Source organism: Gadus morhua, chromosome 3, assembly GCF_902167405.1.
Source record: "Gadus morhua chromosome 3, gadMor3.0, whole genome shotgun sequence".
Lineage (NCBI taxonomy): Eukaryota > Metazoa > Chordata > Actinopteri > Gadiformes > Gadidae > Gadus > Gadus morhua.
Window position 1 is genome coordinate 28984506 of NC_044050.1, and position 19553 is coordinate 29004058.

The following is a 19553-nucleotide window of genomic DNA, read 5'->3' on the forward strand; positions in this document are numbered from 1 at the left end:
GGGTCAACACATTATGAGCCCGTCCACTTCGTCACCCACCCCCGGGTTTTGGTACAGTCCGTGACCAATGTTGCCAGATTTGGCCAGATTTCCAGCCCAATCTGGCAACACTGTGGTCCGTGACTCGTACACAGACAAGATGGCGGCTTCACTGGAGGATGAATTCGAAGACGCTCCCGACATAGAAGCACTGGACCCGACATTGAAGAACATCATCGAGCAGAAGTCCTTAAAATGGATCTTCGTCGGCGGGAAGGGCGGCGTGGGGAAGACGACGTGCAGGTGAGGAAGTCCGAGGAGAGCCGCCTCCTCCTCATCACATGGTGGAGTGGTGGACCTCCGTGAATGTGGTTCAATGAGGACGTGGAGATCAGATATGACGTCTAGATGTTATCTGGTCCTCGGCCTGTCAGGTGGCGGACTCATCTGGGTTGGTGACCCCGTTGAGTGGAGCCCCGATGGAGCCGGTTCCTCCTGGATCCAGGTCGCACCGGAGCTAATTAAAGCTAAAGCTATGAACCAGCTGACGTGACTCTGCGTCTTCTTCAGGTTCCCGGACTGAGTGATTAGGGTCTTTAGGTTCCTGCTCTTCTTCTTTTAGGTTCTTCTTCAGTTTCCTGCTCTTAGTTCTCAGGATCTTCAGGTTCCTTCCTGCTTAGTTCTCATGATCTTCGGGTTCCTGATGGTCTTCTTCAGGTTCCTCTCTAGGTTCCTGCTCCTAGTCCTCTAGGTTCCTGCTCCTAGTCCTCTAGGTTCCTGCTCCTAGTCCTCAGGATCTTTGTGGAACAAATGGACGCAGAGAGCTGAGGCTTCGTGACCTGTTCCTGTTCGTGTTGTGAGAACTGTAGACGTGCTCTGATAGTTTCATAGTGTTCCTGTCAGTAACGGACCTCTGCTTCACACATGACAGTGAAAAACCTTTAAACTCTACAATAAAACAGGGGGCTCTTGTCTAAACGATGCATTTAATGTTTGAATTACATTGACATTGAGGGCATTTAGCAGGCGCTTTTATCCAAAGTGACTTACAATAAGTACATTTGTCAGAAGAAAGAGAAACAACCATTAATCGCTGTGGTACAGCAAGGATGTTGCCTAGCACTAACCATCACTAGGTTAACCCATTCCCCGTATACAACACAGATAGCTAGAATAAGGTTCTACACAATGCTAAGCACTATTTGTAAGTGCAAGGATGTGCAACACACAATAAATGCGTACATTAAGTGACAGGATTATTACAATTATTATAGAATTATTGTGTAACAGTTAGTGTTAAATATGACCCTGTTTTAACCTCTGCTGCCGTCCGTCCGTCCGTCCTCAGCTGCAGTCTGGCCGTCCAGCTGGCCGCCGTGAGGGAGAGCGTCCTCATCATCTCTACAGACCCGGCGCACAACATCTCGGACGCCTTCGACCAGAAGTTCTCTAAAGTGCCCACGAAGGTTAAGGGTTATGAGAACCTCTTTGCGATGGTGAGTTTAACGGTCTTGGTAATAACAGGCTGCCGGTCAGCTATTGAAACGAAAAAGGAAGTAAATACTAAAACATGGCAAACAATCTTTTGTTTGTTTGGCTATTCACATAAGAAAAGGTTAGTAGAAAGATGTTATATTTTTTCCCTCTCTTTTCTGACAAATGTCATGGCTTTGGATAAAAGCGTCTGCTAAATGTTAATGTAGAGAAACAGCAATATTAAGATCATTGCTTTGTGAAATTGGTGTGAGCAACAACACACCAAGTGTGCTACTTGCCATTTACCTGGTCTTAAAACATGTCTACTTTCTTTCATTTTCTTTTATATAAAATATCTCAAGAGTGTAGCCTGAGGTTTTCTCAAAGTGTGTGTGTGTGTGTGTGTGTGTGTGTGTGTGTGTGTGTGTGTGTGTGTGTGTGTGTGTGTGTGTGTGTGTGTGTGTGTGTGTGTGTGTGTGTGTGTGTGTGTGTGTCTGTGTGTCTCCAGGAAATCGACCCCAGTCTGGGCGTGGCGGAGCTGCCCGATGAGTTCTTTGAGGAGGACAACATGCTCAGCATGGGCAAGAAGATGATGCAGGAGGCCATGAGCGCCTTCCCCGGAATCGACGAGGCCATGAGCTACGCCGAGGTCATGAGGTTAGCACACCAGTCCACTCCCGATCGTCCACAACACTGGGACATTGTGCCAACTTGTTCTAGATGTACAAGCTTTAAATAGCTCTCGGTTGATATCACTTCAAATTATATGCTAATACAAAAAGGTTTTTGTTGTGTTGTGATTTTTCATGCTTCAACCCCAAAATTAAACTAATAAATAATGATATCATTTGAAAAGGCAGTTGCTCTAGGCAAGGTTAAGGAGATGAATCCTTATTATTGTTTACAGTCCTTATGTAATATTAGCGACATATCACATGCATTCATGCATCACAACGCTAATGATGCCTCGTGATGTTACAAAGTTGTGTAAGCCGATCGAAATGTGTAAATGTTATTCTGTTGAAATATGTAGATGTTATTCTGTTAATGTGTAGATGTTATTCTGTTAATGTGTAGATGTTATTCTGTTAATGTGTAGATGTTATTCTGTTAATGTGTAGATGTGGTTCTGTTAATGTGTAGATGTTATTCTGTAGAAATGTGTAGAGGTGATTCTGTTAATGTGTAGAGGTGGTTCTGTTAATGTGTAGAGGTGATTCTGTTAATGTGTAGATGTGGTTCTGTTAATGTGTAGATGTTATTCTGTTAATGTGTAGATGTGGTTCTGTTAATGTGTAGAGGTGATTATGTTAATGTGTAGATGTGGTTCTGTTAATGTGTAGAGGTGGTTCTGTTAATGTGTAGATGTTATTCTGTTAAAGTGTAGATGTTATTCTGTTAATGTGTAGATGTGGTTCTGTTAATGTGTAGAGGTGATTCTGTTAATGTGAGGATGTGATTCTGTTAATGTGTAGATGTGGTTCTGTGTGTGTGCCTCGTCAGGTTAGTGAAGGGGATGAACTTCTCGGTGGTGGTGTTCGACACCGCCCCCACCGGACACACCCTGCGCCTGCTCAACTTCCCCACCATCGTGGAGCGAGGCCTGGGCCGCCTCATGCAGATCAAAAACCAGATCAGCCCCTTCATCTCCCAGGTGGGGGTCTCTTCCTGCCTCACTCCCTCTCTGTTTGTTTCTGTCTGTCTGTCTGTCTGTCGTTCTGTCGTTCTGTGTGTGTGTGTGTGTGCTGACTGGTTCCGGTGCTTCTCCAGATGTGCAACATGCTTTGTGTTTACTGACTGGTTCTTCTTCCAGATGTGGAACCTGCTGGGGCTTGTGTGTGTGTGTGTACTGACTGGTTCTTCTCCTCTCCCAGATGTGTGTGTGTGTGTGTGTGTGTGTGTGTGTGTGTGTGTGTGTGTGTGTGTGTGTGTGTGTGTGTGTGTACTGACTGGTTCCTGACTGGTTCTTCTCCTCTTCCAGATGTGTAACATGCTGGGTCTGGGGGACATGAATGCCGACCAGCTGGCCTCCAAGCTGGAGGAGACGCTGCCCGTCATCCGCTCCGTCAGCGAGCAGTTCAAGGACCCGGTACGTTCCGCCTGAACCGCTCTGACCTGAAGGTCTGGGCGGTACATCGACATTAGAGGCGTTTAGCAGACACTTTTACCCTAAGCGATTTGTCAGAAGAAAGGGAAACGACACTATATCGCTGTCGGTACAGTAAGGATGTTGTGCCAAGCACTAATAATGGAATGTATTTAAGGTGGTGCCTGGTACCCAAAACCACTTTCTGAACCGTTGTGTTGCAGTGTTCACAAATAGTATTCAGTACTCCCGTGATCGCTGATTGCTAACGTCAGATAGATTCTCACCAGAAGTGGCAGCGAAGTCAACAACTCCACCTTCCCACCCTCCTTCGCAAAATCCTCCATCTACACCTTCCGTCTCGATTCAGAGCCCCCTAGTGGCCGAAGTGACGCATCATACCTCTTTAAATGCCCTCCGTTCTCAAAGCACTGTGCTGAACTAGGCCCCGTGCCCCCCCCCTCCTCCTCCAGGAGCAGACCACCTTCATCTGCGTGTGCATCGCAGAGTTCCTGTCTCTGTACGAGACCGAGAGGCTGATCCAGGAGCTCGCCAAGTGCCAAATCGACACGCACAACATCATCGTCAACCAGCTGGTGTTCCCCGACGGAGACCGGCCCTGCAAGATGTGTGAGGCGCGCCACAAGATCCAGTCCAAGTACCTGGACCAGGTAAACCCACGTCCCGTCCCCGCTGGTGACCCTCTGCCCGCTGGGATGGGATTCACGCCTTATCGATTTTATTGGCTCGATTGATCGGTCACCGTGTTACAGATCAGGAATGTGGTCATCAAGGAAAGCTTAGAAGATACACGATGCCTGGCAGAATATCATGTCTCCACAACCCAGGGAATTGGCTGTTTAGCCGGAGACTAGCGCCGTGTTCCAATATCCATACTATCCGTACTTACTAGCCTAAGTTTGAGTTCAGATCGGGTGAAAATAAGAGTGTTGAAAGGACCCGGATGGTGTACTCAAAACGGTCAAATCGCGAAGTGTGGATCGATGTACACTTTTCGTACTCAACGGCAGCCATCTTAGCTATGTAGCGGAAGCGGGCGGAGCCAGGCTGAGCCAAAGTCGGGGCATTTTCGACATAGCGTGCATTAATAGTCATTTTGTAGTTTTTATAGCTTTTTACACAAATTGCCGCTTCCTGAGTTCGTAAGGTATCCTGGGTAATTCGTCATGCTCCCTTAGCTGTGAGGTACCGAGCTGGCCAGCTGCCAAGGGATGGTTTTAAGGGATAATAGGCGCTCCCTAAGTATTGGAACACCCCACCGCGGGAATGGTTAGGGGAGCCTGCCAAACGTAGGGCTAGTCCCATAGTCCCGTCCCATAACTCCAACTAGCCCTACGTTTGAGCATTACTGTAGATCTCCAGTCATAAGACTAGGGCTCCGCTTTAATCAACTCATCAGCATAAGCGAGTCAGAAAATTGTCTATCCATTATCACTTTTTTTGGCTTTTTTTTCTTGGCCCATGACAACGCCAAGAAGCAGCCCAGCGACTAGAGAAATGCATCGTGTCACACGACCAGGAGACGAGTACAGGAGGTTAGCCGGGTGGCCGGTTAGATCCCCGACCGGTATACGATAAATGTGGACGGGGGGGGGGAGGGGTAGTTGAGCAGCGCTCTCCTACGTCCTCACCCACGGATGAGGTGCCCTCGGGCAAGGCACCTGAAACCCCCACCGGCTCCCCGGGCTCCCCGACAATAAAGGCTACCCTAACTGAGCTCTGTTTGTCCCTGCAGATGGAGGACCTGTACGAGGACTTCCACATAGTGAAGCTGCCCCTCCTGCCCCACGAGGTGCGCGGCTCAGAGAAGGTCAACACCTTCTCCAAGCAGCTCCTGGAGCCGTACAAACCCCCCAACAAGTGATCCCCGGACCCGACAGGACAGCACACAACCCCCCCCCCCCCCCCCCCTCCATCCCCTCGCCCATCGCCCCGGCAACAGCCTCAGCCTCAGCACCACCACCACCATCCTCCTCCTCATTATCCGGGAGCCAGACGTATTTACCGACAGAACAATTTAAATGTACACACACTTAACCGGCAAAGTCTGGAGGATTTGCATCCATTTCTTCACACATACACACGTTTCATACACTTGATCAGAATACGCTTCATCACAGGTCGCTCTCTACTCTCTCCTCGTTCCCGCTCCCTTGTGTCATGTGACCCCCCCCCGTTTGATGTAGTGGTGGACCTGTTGGGAGACCTGATGGTTCCATGGTGAAACTGGTCCTACTGTTGATGCTTGTTCTGTGCGTGGCTCCCCCAGCTGTGGGTCTGACCTGAACGTCCATCCCCCAGAGTAAAGCGTGGCCCGTGTGGGCTCACATGGCGCTGTGTTTCCTTTCTGCTCCTTCATTCATGAACCGTTAATGAATGCTTTCGTTTTTTTATTTGACCTTTTTAAGAGGCAGAATGTTTTGAATCCAGCAACAGGTAGAGAGTTGACAGGGCTGTGAATATTATCACAGAGAAGTGTCCTTTTGCTGTCTAGAATGTTCAATCTCTGCATTTACGTACTCGATGGTGGCAGAAGCATTTATTACGAAATATTGTGCAGGTTTGGGAGATTTAAAGGATATGAAAGGCAGTTACTATGAGATAACGTGATTATTATCCTAGGGTGATTGGATTGGTAAAAGGTTGAGTATCTGAAGGAGATTAAAGAGTTAAACTCTCAAACCCACTGAAACATATAGCTGCATTGGTGAAGATTATTAAATGTATTCTGACTCTCTTTGTAGATTCATCTGCAAAAAGGTAAAGACAATAAAATGTAAGACTATACTCGTAAAGCTACAGAAAGGCTTGCATTTGTTCATTTAATGCATCAACAATGTCAACTTTAAAACATAGTATTTAAAAGCTTACTATAGGAAGGAACTAAAAAGATGTATCTGGCCTAGAAGTTCACTCTGACTATCCCATCCTAGTTTTTTTTTCTTAACATTAAATACACTTAATTAACATTCAATACATTGCGATTAACAAAACGAATAATTTTCCTATCTTCAATCAAAATCAATAAGACAAAAGGCTTCTGCAATGGATTGCTTCCGCCTCAACGTTTGCTTCCACTTTGCGATTTGATTGCTTTTTGGTTGTTGTACATCTATTTTAGATAGATTTTCCTTAACTTATTTTGTGACCAAATAAAATACACCTACTTAATTGGCAAGCCTGAAGGTGTCATTTCTTTCTGACCTGGTAGCTGATGAAGTCAAACATCTAGGTTTTTAAGCCAGAGGACTAAGGACGTTCTCTCTCTCTCTCTCTCTCTCTCTCTCTCTCTCTCTCTCTCTCTCTCTCTTTCCCCTCCTCTCTCTATCTTCCTCACCCACCCCCCTCTCTCTTTCTCCCCCCACACATACACACACGCACACACCTTCTGAACCAGCTGACCTTCAACCCAGACAACATCTGACGTAGCGTGAAGTTCAGGATCTACAGAGATGGACGTCATAACACAAACCACCTGAACCCAATCGTTCTTTAAATCCAAAATATAACGGAAAGTGAGTGGATCCTCAGAACTCTTCTTTAGCCAGGTATAAAGTATGATTGATGCATGGTTAAAGAAGAGTTCTGAGGATCGTTTTCCTCAGGCCCTTGCATCAAACATACCCATACCTCACCTCCGTCTCTTTCATAACCACAAGCGCAACCACAACACTCGCCCCCTCGCGCCAGCGGCCTGTCGCTAGCAGTCCCGTCAGCGCTGGGGGGGTCCACTAAGCCGAACTGTGCTCTCCCGGTTGGGGGGCTTCGTTAACGAGGTCCTCTGCCCGGGGACGGGGGATTTCCCCGCGGGGCTCGGCGATGAGGCTCCAGTGATTAGGACCATGTACCCGGTCTCAGAGCGCGGCTGACGCCAGCGGTTACGTGAGTTGCTCTGCTCTCCTTCGGACCCTCGGTGCTGAACTGGTCGTACTGGCGCGGTGGCTGGAGGGAGAGGAGAGGGTGCGCGTCATGAAGTAGGGATCCGCTTTTACGCGGGCCGGACACCCACTAACGAGGTCGAACCGTTTAACATCCAGAGGGTCGAGGAAAAGAGAAAACGGCCGGAAAACAAGGTGAGGAAGCATGTATTTTGATATAGACAACAGGTAGGACATTATGGACATTAGTGGTGCCTTTTACAAGCTATGTGGAGCTGGTGCATTGGATGTGCATATTTAAAGATGTATTCGGAGCGATTGTACATCGATACATTCTGAATGTTGGATAATGATTGCACATGGACACCTTCTGAATGTTGGATGATGATAATGCTGTTTTATAGCACTGCTTTTGAACCCCTGCCCTACCTGCTTTTCCCGATGACCGTCACCTACACGGCCCAAGTGGCCAACGCGCGCTTCTGCGGTTTCTCCAAACTTCTGCTGGCGTGGAAGGGCAGCATCTACAAAGTGTTGTACAAAGAGTTCCTCGCGTTCTTCGCCATGTACACCGCCATCAGCATCACGTACAGGTGTGGGAGACTGGGTTTGAATCAGGTCCATTCTGGAAACATTTGCTCCTATTGTGTTTTGATGTCTCTCTCTCTCTCTCTCTCTCTCTCTCTCTCTCTCTCTCTCTCTCTCTCTCTCTCTCTCTCTCTCTCTCTCTCTCTCTCTCTCTCTCTCCTCCTGTATCTCTCTCTCTCTCTCTCTCTCTCTCTCTCTCTCTCTCTCTCTCTCTCACTCTCTCTCTCTCTCTCCCCAACATTGTTTTTTTTTATCAACAAAAACAAACTAATAGCTGCATCTCTGTATTTCTCTCGTTAGATTCTTTCTCTACGACGACCAGAAGAGATATTTCGAAAAACTTGCGATCTACTGCAACCACTATGCCAGCCTCATCCCCATGTCCTTTGTGCTCGGTGAGTGTTTCAGAGAGTACACAGAAGGGGGTTAAACCTCGGCTAAAGAGATCCAAGGTAACCTGCCAGTCAGCATTCCTGCACTGTTGGGTCTTCTCCTGTTCAAAATGAAAGTTGTAATGTAATGTAGTGACCTATTATCTCTCTGTATTATTATGTGTCACCATCAGAAACACATCAGCTTCTGCTGTAACATCCCCTCTCTCCCTCTCTCTCTCTCTCCCTCTCTCTCTCTCTCTCTCTCTCTAACCTCTCTCTCTCTAACCTCTCTCTCTAACCTCTCTCTCTCTCCCTCTCTCTCTCTCCCTCTCTCTCTCTCTCTCTAACCTCTCTCTCTCTAACCTCTCTCTCTCTAACCTCTCTCTCTCTCCCTCTCTCTCTCTCTCTCTCTCTCTCTAACCTCTCTCTCTCTCCCTCTCTCTCTCTCTCTCTCTCTCTCTCTCTCTCTCTCTCTCTCTCTCTCTCTCTCTCTCTCTCTCTCTCTCTCTCTCTAACCTCTCTCTCTCTCCCTCTCTCTCTCTCCCTCTCTCCCTCCCTCCCTCCCCACCTCCTCTCCCCCCTCCTCTCCCCCCCACTCCCACTCTCCTCCCTCTCTCCCCCCCACTCTCCCTCTCTCCCCCCTCTCCCCCCCTCCTCTCCCCCCTCCCCCCTCTCCCCCCCCCCCCTCAGGGTTCTACGTCACCCTGGTGGTGAACCGCTGGTGGAGTCAGTACACGTGCATCCCGCTCCCGGACCGGCTGATGTGCACGCTGTCGGGGGGGCTGCGGGGGGCCGACGAGCGGGGCCGTCTGCTGCGCCGCACCATGATGCGCTACGTCAGCCTCTCCGCCCTGCTCATCCTGCGCTCCGTCAGCACCGCCGTCTTCAAGCGCTTCCCCACCATGGACCACGTGGTGGAGGCCGGTGGGTGGGGGCGGGGGGGGTGGTGGTGGGTGGGGGTGGAGGGGGTTGGGGCCGGTGGTGGTGGAGGTGACGGTGGTGGTGGTGGTGGTGGTGGTGGTGATGGTGGTGGTGGTAGTGATGGTGGTGATGATGGTGGTGGTGGTGGATGTGGAGGTGGTGGTGGTTGAGGTGGTGGTGGTGGTGGTGGTGGTGGTGGTAGTGATGGTGGTGGGGATGCAGGTGGTGGTGGTGGTGGTGGAGGCCGGCGGGGGGGGGGGTGGAGGCCGGTGGGTGGGGGTGGAGGGGGTGGTGGTGGAGGTGGTGGTGGAGGCAGGTGGAGGTGGTGGATGTGGATGTGGTGGTGGTGGTGGTGGTGGTGGTGGAGGTGGTGGTGGTGGTGGTGGTGGTGGTGGTGGTGGATGTGGAGGTGGTGGTGGTGGAGGTGGTGGTGGTGGTGGTGGTGGTGGTGGAGGTGGGGATGGGGGGTGGGTGGAGTTTGGAGTTGGAGGCAGGTGGAGGTGGTGTCAATTTAGTTTTGAACATTTGATAATCCATCAAATGGACGGTGTGTGTTTGGCGGCGGCGGATGGGCTTCATGCAGGCTGGGGTTGTGTGTCTGCAGGCTTCATGACCAGAGAGGAGCGGAAGAAGTTCGAGGGTCTGGAGTGTCCCTACAACAAGTACTGGATCCCCTGTGTGTGGTTCACCAACCTGGTGGCCGCCGCCCGCAGCGAGGGCCGCATCAAGGACGACGGCACGCTGAAGCTCCTGCTGGAGGTACGCACGCACGCACGCACGCACGCACGCACGCACGCACGAACATGCTTGTGCATGCACGCGCAAGCAAGCGCAAGCACGCACGCACACAGGCACGCACACGCACAGACACACACACACACACACACACACACAACCATACAAACACACACACACATGTGAGGGATCACATTGCCGTCTCTCTGCCTCCAATCAGGAGCTGAACGACTTCCGGGGAAACTGCAGCATGCTGTTCCACTACGACATGATCAGCGTTCCTCTGGTGTACACACAGGTACACATCCTCCGGTTCACACCCAGCACCTCCATACAAATATGTCTCTTAGCCTGGTTGAATTAATGTGTGAACTATAGATCAGTCAATTAGTGCAGTTCAGCTGAGTACCCCCCACATACCTCCAAAACACTTTTGAGAGAAAAAAAACGTTCTTTCTGAAACTGAAGAAGTTTTGGTGTTTCTGGATGCGCTTTCTTTTTCCTGGATTTTTTATGTCCTGCTTTCACAGTTTAAACTTGCTCGGATAAGGATAGTGAGCTTTTCATTTATTTTAAAGAAGCCCTTGGGGTATGCTGACCCGATTTGAGAACAACTAAATTAGTAATAAGTAATTGTAGCATTCGTTTACCTTTACTTAACCTTCTTTCCTTACATGTCCTTCCTCCCCACGTTCTCCTCTCCTTCGTGGCGCAGGTTGTCACTCTGGCCGTGTACAGCTTCTTCCTGGTGTGTCTGATTGGTCGACAGTTCCTGGACCCCACCCAGGGCTACCAAGGTCACGACCTTGACCTCTACGTCCCCATCTTCACCCTGCTCCAGTTCTTCTTCTACGCCGGCTGGCTGAAGGTTCACGGCTCGTTTATCAATACTTTATACGGGGTAATCGATCAGTAAGGGGTTGTTTGGTAGGGGAGGGAGAGAAGACTTGTCTCGGGGCGCATGCTAGCAAGATAGGCGGCAGAAAGCTACAAGATGGATGCCATTCTCATCAAAGGGTAACTCCAAAATCCATTTTTTTCATTTGAAGACGGTTCTGTCGGGGTTGGGGATCATTTCGGGGTTGTTTTGTACGAAGAAGTATGCATTTATGATGAAAGTTGTATGTAAAATGAGGGGTTGAAACAGGCTGAAAACATTTTCTCAAGTGGTGGTTTTCCATTGGCTGCACGAGGTAGTGTGACATATGTTTTGCACAACGACCCTCGACACTTTGGCAGGAATTTCTCCAGCCAAAGTGGGGTATTTACTCACCCTTTCATTGACGTAACTTTTGATCAAATATGTGCATTGATCCGCCCTGTCCGGACGGTAACTCCAGCCTCTCGTTGTGCAGGTGGCAGAGCAGCTGATCAACCCGTTCGGAGAAGACGACGACGACTTCGAGACCAACTGGCTGATCGACCGCAACTTTCAGGTCCTCCTCCCACAGCGCACTGCAGTACTTTACAAACACCGTCTGGTGTTCACACAACCACAGGGAGGTCGCGGCGGCGGCATGGGGCACAGGAGGGAGAGCAGGTCGGCTGGTAACCTGAAGTTCGCTAGTTCGATCCCCGGCTCCTCCTAGCGGAGTGTCGAGGTGTCCCTGAGCGAGACGCCTCACCCTGACCGCTCCTGACGAGCTGGCTGTCGCCTTGCATGGTTGACTCCGCCGTCGGTGTGCCAATGTGTGTATCAACCGATGTAGGTCGCTTTGGATAAAAGCGTCTGCTAAATGCCCTGATTGTAATTGCAGGTGTCCATGATGGCGGTGGACGAGATGTACGGAGACCTGCCGCTGATGGAGCGAGACCGCTACTGGGACGACTCCAACCCCCGGCCCCCCTACACCGCCGCCACGCTCTTCGTCCTCCGCAAGCCCTCCTTCCAGGGCTCCACCTTCGACATGGCGTGAGTCAGACCTGGCCTGCCTCGGCTGCAGCCTAGGGGCCCACGTCTGCAGGGGGCCCTCGATTGGCCAGACTACTTTCATATAACAAGAAACATAAAGAAATGAGGCAGCTGATAGGGTAGATGTGTGCGCTATGTCATGTGGCCAGGTTCATAAAGTTAATTGTGTTGTCAAATAATTGACAACAACATCCTTAATCGTGTCTCTGTAAGGAAGTTGTGATTTAGAAAAAAAACAGGCTGTTTACTTCTGCTGATTTTGCAGGCCTGCCTCTTTGGTTAGAAAGCTAAAAGCCGTTACCAGCTTTTAGCTCGCTCTGTCGGTCGCTCGGTCTGTGGTTGCGGCAGCTAGTGCGAATTCGCGAGCAGTGTTTTTTTTGGTAAAAGCCGTCTCAATGCTTTCATACACGCCACTTAATTATGTTCTTTCTCTGGGATTTCTGCATGAACAGTAATAATTCACACAAAGAGCAGCCCAGGGGCCAATGACGGCCTTAATCCGCCACTGAACGTCCTCCAGCGCCGGGTCTCTCCTCCAACAAACCAGTGCCCTCTCCCACAGGATCCCCAAGGAGGAGATGCACTTCCAGCCTCTGGAGGACATCGCCGAGAACCTGGAGGAGCCGGGGGGCCGGCACCCCAACATGGCGCTCTTCAACCGGCTGCTGACGGCTGCCCCCGCCCCCGCCCGGCTGATGGAGGGGGCGTTCCGCCGGACCTCCACCCAGCTGCAGACGCTCCGTCACCTCCCCGGGGCCGAGCCCCCCTCCAGCGACGACGAGGACGACCTGGGGAAGCCCAGCATGGGGGGCTCGCTGCCCTCGGGGCTGGGCCAGGACTCCCAGAGCCGGGCGGAGACCAGCGCCCGCCCCCCCCTGCTGGACGTGTGCTTCACCCCGGAGAGGAGGGGCGGGGGCCCGGGGGAGCGGGAGGCGTGGAGGGGGGACGGGAGCGACGGGGAACCCGGGGGCAACTACTACAGCGACGGTGGTCGTGCTGGTGGGGTCGGCGACGGCGGCGGGGGTGGGGGTGGGGGCGCTGGGGGCTGTGGGGGTACGGGAGGAGGAGGAGGAGGAGGAGCAGGGGGGAGAGGGGAGAGTCCGGTTGGCACGGTGATGGATGAACCGCGGAGGTCGCCGCGTCCCCTGCCCCGACCGCCGTCCAGGGGGGGCTCCGGCCGGCGGGCCTCGGCCGTCCACCCCCCCGGGCCCCTGGGGGGGCCCCTGGCCGGGCCGCGCGGGCCCCTGGTGCGCTCCACCCAGGAGCTGTTCCGCTCGCAGCCCGTCATCAACCAGAGCCGGCCGGCGCCGCCCCCCCGGCCAAGCAGGAAGTCCTTCCTCCCCGTGCCGTCCTTCAGCGTCCCGCAGAGGCTCCGCAGCCTCAGCATGGGGTCGGAGGTCACCGGCCCCTGACTGGGGTCGCAGGTCACCGGCACCCTACTGGGGTCAGAGGTCATGGCCCCTGAAGGAGGAGGAGGAGGAGGAGACCAGGGGGTCAGGGGTCACTGGCTCCTGAAGGAGGAGGAGACCAGGGGGTCAGAGGTCATGGCCCCTGAAGGAGGAGGAGGAGGAGGGGGAGGAGGAGACCAGGGGGTCAGAGGTCATGGCCCCTGAAGGAGGAGGAGACCAGGGGGTCAGAGGTCACTGGCTCCTGAAGGAGGAGACCAGGGGGTCAGAGGTCAACGGTCCCTGAAGGAGGAAGAGGAGGAGACCAGGGGGTCAGAGGTCACTGGCTCCTGAAGGAGGAGGAGACCAGGGGGTCAGAGGTCAACGGTCCCTGAAGGAGGAAGAGAAGGAGGAGGAGGAGACCAGGGGGTCAGAGGTCATGGCCCCTGAAGGAGGAGGAGGAGACCAGGGGGTCAGAGGTCACTGGCTCCTGAAGGAGGAGACCAGGGGGTCAGAGGTCAACGGTCCCTGAAGGAGGAAGAGGAGGAGGAGGAGGAGGCGACCAGGGGGTCAGAGGTCATGGCCCCTGAAGGAGGAGGAGGAGACCAGGGGGTCAGAGGTCATGGCCCCTGAAGGAGGAGGAGGAGGAGGAGGAGACCAGGGGGTCAGAGGTCACCGGCTCCTGAAGGAGGAGGAGGAGGAGACGACCCTGGTTTTATTTGTGTCATGCGATGCTATATCAAATCCCCCATCCTAGTTTTACATATAAGGTGGAGTAGTGACTTTTGTTCAACTTTTATAAGATATGGTTGATCTGCATATTGTAGTGGTCATCAGAATGGGCCCGAAGACAACGGTACTTTTTAAGGGACAGACGTTCTTTGTTTGATATGCAATATAAATATTTATCATATTTGTAATTCTGTTCACATTTATTAAATGGTGTTTTATAATAAACCAACAGGTTTTACACACCACACATTCACTCTTACTATAAATGTACTAAGCATACAAATAGTACACTTATTAAGTAGAAATGTTACTTCTTGGTTAGGCCTATTTATCGCACATAATATATTATCACATATATCATTACATAAATAATTACTTTTCTCAGATCCAGATAGTTTATATGATTAGATCCTCCGGGTTTTTTGTGTTCATCATCAACACAGTGTTTTTAAATGTCTTACAAATGAAATTTATTATAAAGTGTAACCAATAATGGAAACATCCAAATGCATTTCAAATCATATTTCTAATGGCAGTAGTACCCGCTTCCACCAGCAGAGGTCCCTAACAGCCAGCTGAACGGAAACGGCGAAGGAGCGACTACAGAGTATACGCATCACAGAATGTCCTAGGTCAACTGTAATCGACCTCTCCTTCTTATTGATCGGACTATAAAGCCTGCGGGTGTTTGTGTGGCCGACAGACACACACACACACACACACACACACACACACACACACACACACACACACACACACACACACACACACACACACACACACACACACACACACACACACACACACCTTAAACTATTGTGAAGCAGTACAGCTATCAGGCGTGGTCACTGTGGGATCTCAGACCACAAGGAGTAATGGAATGAGACAAGAATGCAGCTTTTCCCACACCCAAGTGTCAGTCCTACCTCCCTATTACGATCACATGACAGCCCTCCTATAATAACCATCATCCCATAATAATACTGGCCTGTTACCATGTGCAGCATAACTGCATTCTGAATGTTGACTTGCCTGGAAAGACACACACACACACACACACACACACACACACACACAGACGCCCACACACACACACACACACACACACACACACACACACACACACACACACACACACACACACACACACACACACACACACAGTGCTAAGCACTAACAATAACTAGGTCAACCCATTCCCCATATACAACAAAGATAGCTAGGATAAGATGCTACACAATGCTAAACAAAGAATGAGAGTCCGGCCCAGTTGATGTCTGATTTGGACGGCAGGCCCCTGATGACTCACTGGTCCCAGTATAGTCATGATGGTTTGATGTGTTTTGGTGTTGGTGTGTGTTGCATGTTGGCAAACATGTGACTTGATCAAACATTTTCCACCAATCTTGGTTTCAGTTTATGAACCTACTGGGAAACATTGTTGTTCCCCTCATTGTCAGTTAACAATCACATGATGATATGTGTCATTAAAGATAGATAATTGAAAACATCAACATGACATTTACATGGAAACCATTTACATGGAAACCTTTAACAGAGAAGGCTGAAAATACCAGCTTTTTATTGTTGTTAATGAGTCCCAGAATCTGTGTCGGTGAATCGTTGTGCAGTAGGCCTACTAACTGCCTTTTCTTTAGAATATAAAGAAAATAAATAAGTGTGTTTGTGTGAGTGAGTGAGTGTGTGTGTGTGTGTGTGTGTGTGTGTGTGTGTGTGTGTGTGTGTGTGTGTGTGTGTGTGTGTGTGTGTGTGGGTGTGTGTGTCTGTCTGTCTGTATTTGTGTTTGTGTAGCCTATGTGTGTGTCTGTGTTTGTGTGCGTCTGTCAATGCATGTGTGTGTGTGTGTGTGTGTGTGTGTGTGTGTGTGTGTGTGTGTGTGTGTGTGTGTCTGTCTGTCTGTCTGTCTGTATTTGTGTTTGTGTAGCCTATGTGTGTGTCTGTGTTTGTGTGCGTCTGTCAATGCATGTGTGTGTGTGTGTGTGTGTGTGTGTGTGTGTGTGTGTGTGTGTGTGTGTGTGTGTGTGTGTGTGTGTGTGTGGGTGCATCTTCCCACGCGTGCATGTGTGCGTGTTTGTGCGCGTGTGTGCATGTAAAATGAAGATTTTCCATCCTCTCATTTGTGAGAAACAATGGGGGGAAAGTCTGAAAAGAGGGTTTCTTGGAAGCGGCCGATATCAAAGTGTTTTCCTCTCCTGGTCCGCGTCCAGCCTCGGTCTCACAGCGCCACTGATCCCGCTAGTGATCCACAGATGATTATCTGTTATGCAATCTCCCAAATGCTGTTGCTGAACATGGAGGAACCGCCATTTGGAAGAAGGGAAATAATACAATATGAAACAAACGGTTCTTCTGGGATGTGACAGTAGCAGCAGCAGCAGCAGCGAATCAAGAGCCGTGAGTCAGCTCAGCCTCCGAGATCGAAAACAATCATTACCTCCATCATTACCTCCATCATTACCTCCATCATTACCTGGGCTCACCTACGGCCAACAGGTACTTTCAGTACGGGACGCTCATGCCATAACAACCCTACAACAGCTCATCTGTTTATGAGAAAGGGAGCACCTTGTGACTGACTTACAGTGTGCCTATAGTGGAAGTGTCTGAAGAAATTTGAATAAAAATAATCGTGTCATTCTACAAGTGAGAGTGCGAACTGTTCGCCTCGGTCTCTGACTGAACGCAATGAACACACACCGTCAACAGAGAGCCAGTGCGCTGTGTGACACACTAGGGGTAGGGTCAGACCTGCTTCTATACCTGGAGCTACCCGCGCAGATCAGACTGATATATAAAATACCTCTAGCCTGAACCTCGAACTAAACTATACACAATTGGCAGTAACAAAAAAAAACAATGCTTTCACACAATTACATTTACAAACATGCCGGTATATATTTTCGCGAATATTTAAACAACAACAATTTGAAATATTGTAATGTGACGTGTGTGATCGTGTGTTTGTGTGTGTGTTTATGCGTGTGTGTGTGTGTGTGTGTGTGTGTGTGTGTGTGTGTGTGTGTGTGTGTGTGTGTGTGTGTGTGTGTGTGTGTGTGTGTGTGTGTGTGTGTGTGTGTGTGTGTGTGTTTGTGCGTGTGTTTGTGTGTGTGCGTTGGCGTGTGTCTGTGTGTGCGTCTGCGTGTGCTTTGTGTGCGAGAGTTGAACGTGTGCTTGCGTCTCTGCAAGTGCGTGTGTGTGTGGGTGTGTTTCTCGTTGTGTTGGCACTCCTTTCTTACACACCCTGCTCTGAGAGGAAGCACTTCCTGTAAACGCAGACCGGTCTTTCCTGCTCCGCTTGGCTGGGCGCCCTGTGTGCTATCGCTCCATCTCACACTCACAGAACACTAACGGCCTTGGCCCGTCTCCAGACGGAGATAAACCACTCGGTCTGTCTCCATTGTAAGGCCCGATATGAATCAGCTTACTGTTAACTATACGGTCGCGGCGCGCGTGTTGCTGTCGAAACGCCACACCAAAGGAGACACAAGAGAATACAAACAACCGTATCGCTAGTACCTCTTCCAGTCTGTGGGTTTGTGTGTGTGTGTGTGTGTGTGTGTGTGTGTGTGTGTGTTTGTGGTTGTGTGTGTGTGTGTGTGTGTGTGTGTGTGTGTGTGTGTGTGTGTGTGTGTGTGTGTGTGTGTGTGTGTGTGTGTGTGTGTGTGTGTGTGTGTGTTTGTGGTTGTGTGTGTGTGGTAGTGTGTGTTTGCGTGTGTTTTTGTATGTGTGTGTGTGTGTGCGTGTTGGTGTTTGTGCGTGTTGGTGTTTGTGTGTGTGTGTGTATGTTCGCATGTGTGTGTGTGTTTGTTTGCGTGTGTGTGTTTGTTCGCATGTGTTTGTGTGTGCGTGTGTGAGCGTGTGTTTGTGTGTGTATGTGCGTATGTGTGTGTTTGTGTGTGTGTGTGGTTGTGTGTGTTTGCGTGTATGTGTTTGTGTGTGTGTGTGTGCGTGTTTGTGTTTGTGTGTGTGTGTGTGCGTGTTTGTTCGCATGTGTTTGTGTGTGTGTGCGAGTGTGTGCACAAGGATGTGCTACTTTGTTCTACCTGTGTTCATTAACGAACTGAACTGTACATAAGGACCTGATATACTGCATGTTGGTGATAAAACAATTTGACTCTAGATAGAGACAGAAAGATAACCAGACAGACAAGTAACAGAGACACAACCAGACAGACAGGTAGAAAGGCAGATACTTACATAGAACGATATACAGTATATTTAAATGATTCCTTATTAGTTTGTAACAAATTGTCGTTCATATAAAAGTCGCACAAATGCAAGTCATTCAATCCTACAGCGTTAGCAGAGGTGTAGCCTGCACATGTTGTCTCCATGCGCTACACACACACAGAAGGAGAGCTACGTCTGACTGGAGCCACAGCTCAGAGTCACACTTACACTTTCTCTCTTTACTAAAAGTTTATCAGTCAGCGAACCTGTTTTAAGTCATTTCATGGGCTCAGGAGGGAGAGAGGGTCGGCTGGTAGCCTGAAGGTCGCTGGTTTGATCCCCGGCTCATCCTATCTGAGTGCCGAGGTGTCCCTGAGCAAGGCACCTCACCCTGACTGCTCCTCACCAGCTGGCTGTCGCCCTGCGGGGCCGACTCCGCCTTCGGTGTGTGAATGTGTGCATGAATGGGTGAATGTTGGGCAATATTGTAAAGCGCTTTGAGAGACCACTGGGTAGAAAAGCGCTGGATAAATGCAGTGCATTTCCCCTTCCCTTGTCTGAGGGGAGGGAGGAGAGAGGAGGAGGAGGAGGAGGAGGAGGAAGAGAGCCCCCCCCACCCCCAGGGTCATCCTCCGTGGCCACTCGGCTGTTTACGTCTGAGCTCAGCCCAGACCGGGACAACATGTTGTGCGCGGCCTGGGAGCTGAGAGCCGGTAGTGACCGTCGCTCCACCGCAGCGCACATCATCACACCCGCCCCGTGCAGGGAGGTGATTATCCCCCAGGGAGAGCGAACCACACCTCAGCCGGAGCCTGAGCCGGGATTAGGACAATATGAGGTGGTGGGAATCGCACCAGAACCCGAGCTGACACAGGGATTTGTGTGTGTGTGTGTGTGTGTGTGTGTGTGTGTGTGTGTGTGTGTGTGTGTGTGTGTGTGTGTGTGTGTGTGTGTGTGTGTGTGTGTGTGTGTGTGTGTGTGAGGGTGGGGGTTTGTGCATGTTTGTGCGTGCGTCTATAGTTCTGTACGAGGGAAAAGTCGACCCTTTGTAAAAGTAAAATGACGTAATTGAGAAGGTGAAAAAAGTTCACGATGGTGCTGAAGACTCTTCTGAGCGCAGGGAGAGAGAGAGAGAGAGAGAGAGAGGGGGGGGAGAGAGAGAGAGAGAGAGAGAGAGAGAGAGAGAGAGAGAGAGAGAGAGAGAGAGAGAGAGAGAGAGAGAGAGAGAGGGGGGGGGAGAGAGAGAGAGAGGGTGAGAGAGAGAGAGAGAGAGAG

At 50.5% G+C, this 19553-nt stretch overlaps 2 protein-coding genes across 2 annotated transcripts; both read left to right on the plus strand.

The window, feature by feature from the left end:
* Positions 1–77: 77 nt before the first annotated feature.
* get3 (guided entry of tail-anchored proteins factor 3, ATPase) lies at positions 78–6740 on the plus strand. The gene is made up of 7 exons (XM_030350612.1): positions 78–282; positions 1328–1475; positions 1964–2112; positions 2959–3109; positions 3437–3544; positions 4015–4212; positions 5298–6740. Exons 1-7 carry the CDS (start codon positions 140–142, stop codon positions 5424–5426), a joined length of 1026 nt encoding a protein of 341 aa, XP_030206472.1. The 5' UTR covers positions 78–139; the 3' UTR covers positions 5427–6740.
* Positions 6741–7357: 617 nt separating this feature from the next.
* On the plus strand, positions 7358–13451 carry best2 (bestrophin 2). Its single transcript, XM_030352392.1, has 11 exons — positions 7358–7635; positions 7845–8033; positions 8329–8423; positions 9093–9326; positions 9928–10082; positions 10279–10356; positions 10774–10926; positions 11414–11494; positions 11816–11970; positions 12533–12974; positions 13005–13451. The coding sequence occupies exons 2-11, from the start codon at positions 7882–7884 to the stop codon at positions 13380–13382; spliced, it is 1923 nt and encodes a 640-aa protein (XP_030208252.1). The 5' UTR covers positions 7358–7635; positions 7845–7881; the 3' UTR covers positions 13383–13451.
* Positions 13452–19553: the final 6102 nt, after the last annotated feature.

Excerpts from the sequence above, each read along its gene's own strand:
- get3 (XM_030350612.1), top strand. The coding sequence starts at position 140 with ATGGCGGCTTCACTGGAGGATGAATTCGAAGACGCTCCCGACATAGAA. Across the intron at positions 2,113-2,958 it reads AGCTACGCCGAGGTCATGAG|GTTAGTGAAGGGGATGAACT; the intron begins GTTAGCACACCA and ends GTGCCTCGTCAG. Across the intron at positions 3,545-4,014 it reads GCGAGCAGTTCAAGGACCCG|GAGCAGACCACCTTCATCTG; the intron begins GTACGTTCCGCC and ends CTCCTCCTCCAG.
- best2 (XM_030352392.1), top strand. The coding sequence starts at position 7,882 with ATGACCGTCACCTACACGGCCCAAGTGGCCAACGCGCGCTTCTGCGGT. Across the intron at positions 9,327-9,927 it reads GGACCACGTGGTGGAGGCCG|GCTTCATGACCAGAGAGGAG; the intron begins GTGGGTGGGGGC and ends GTGTGTCTGCAG. Across the intron at positions 11,495-11,815 it reads TGATCGACCGCAACTTTCAG|GTGTCCATGATGGCGGTGGA; the intron begins GTCCTCCTCCCA and ends TTGTAATTGCAG.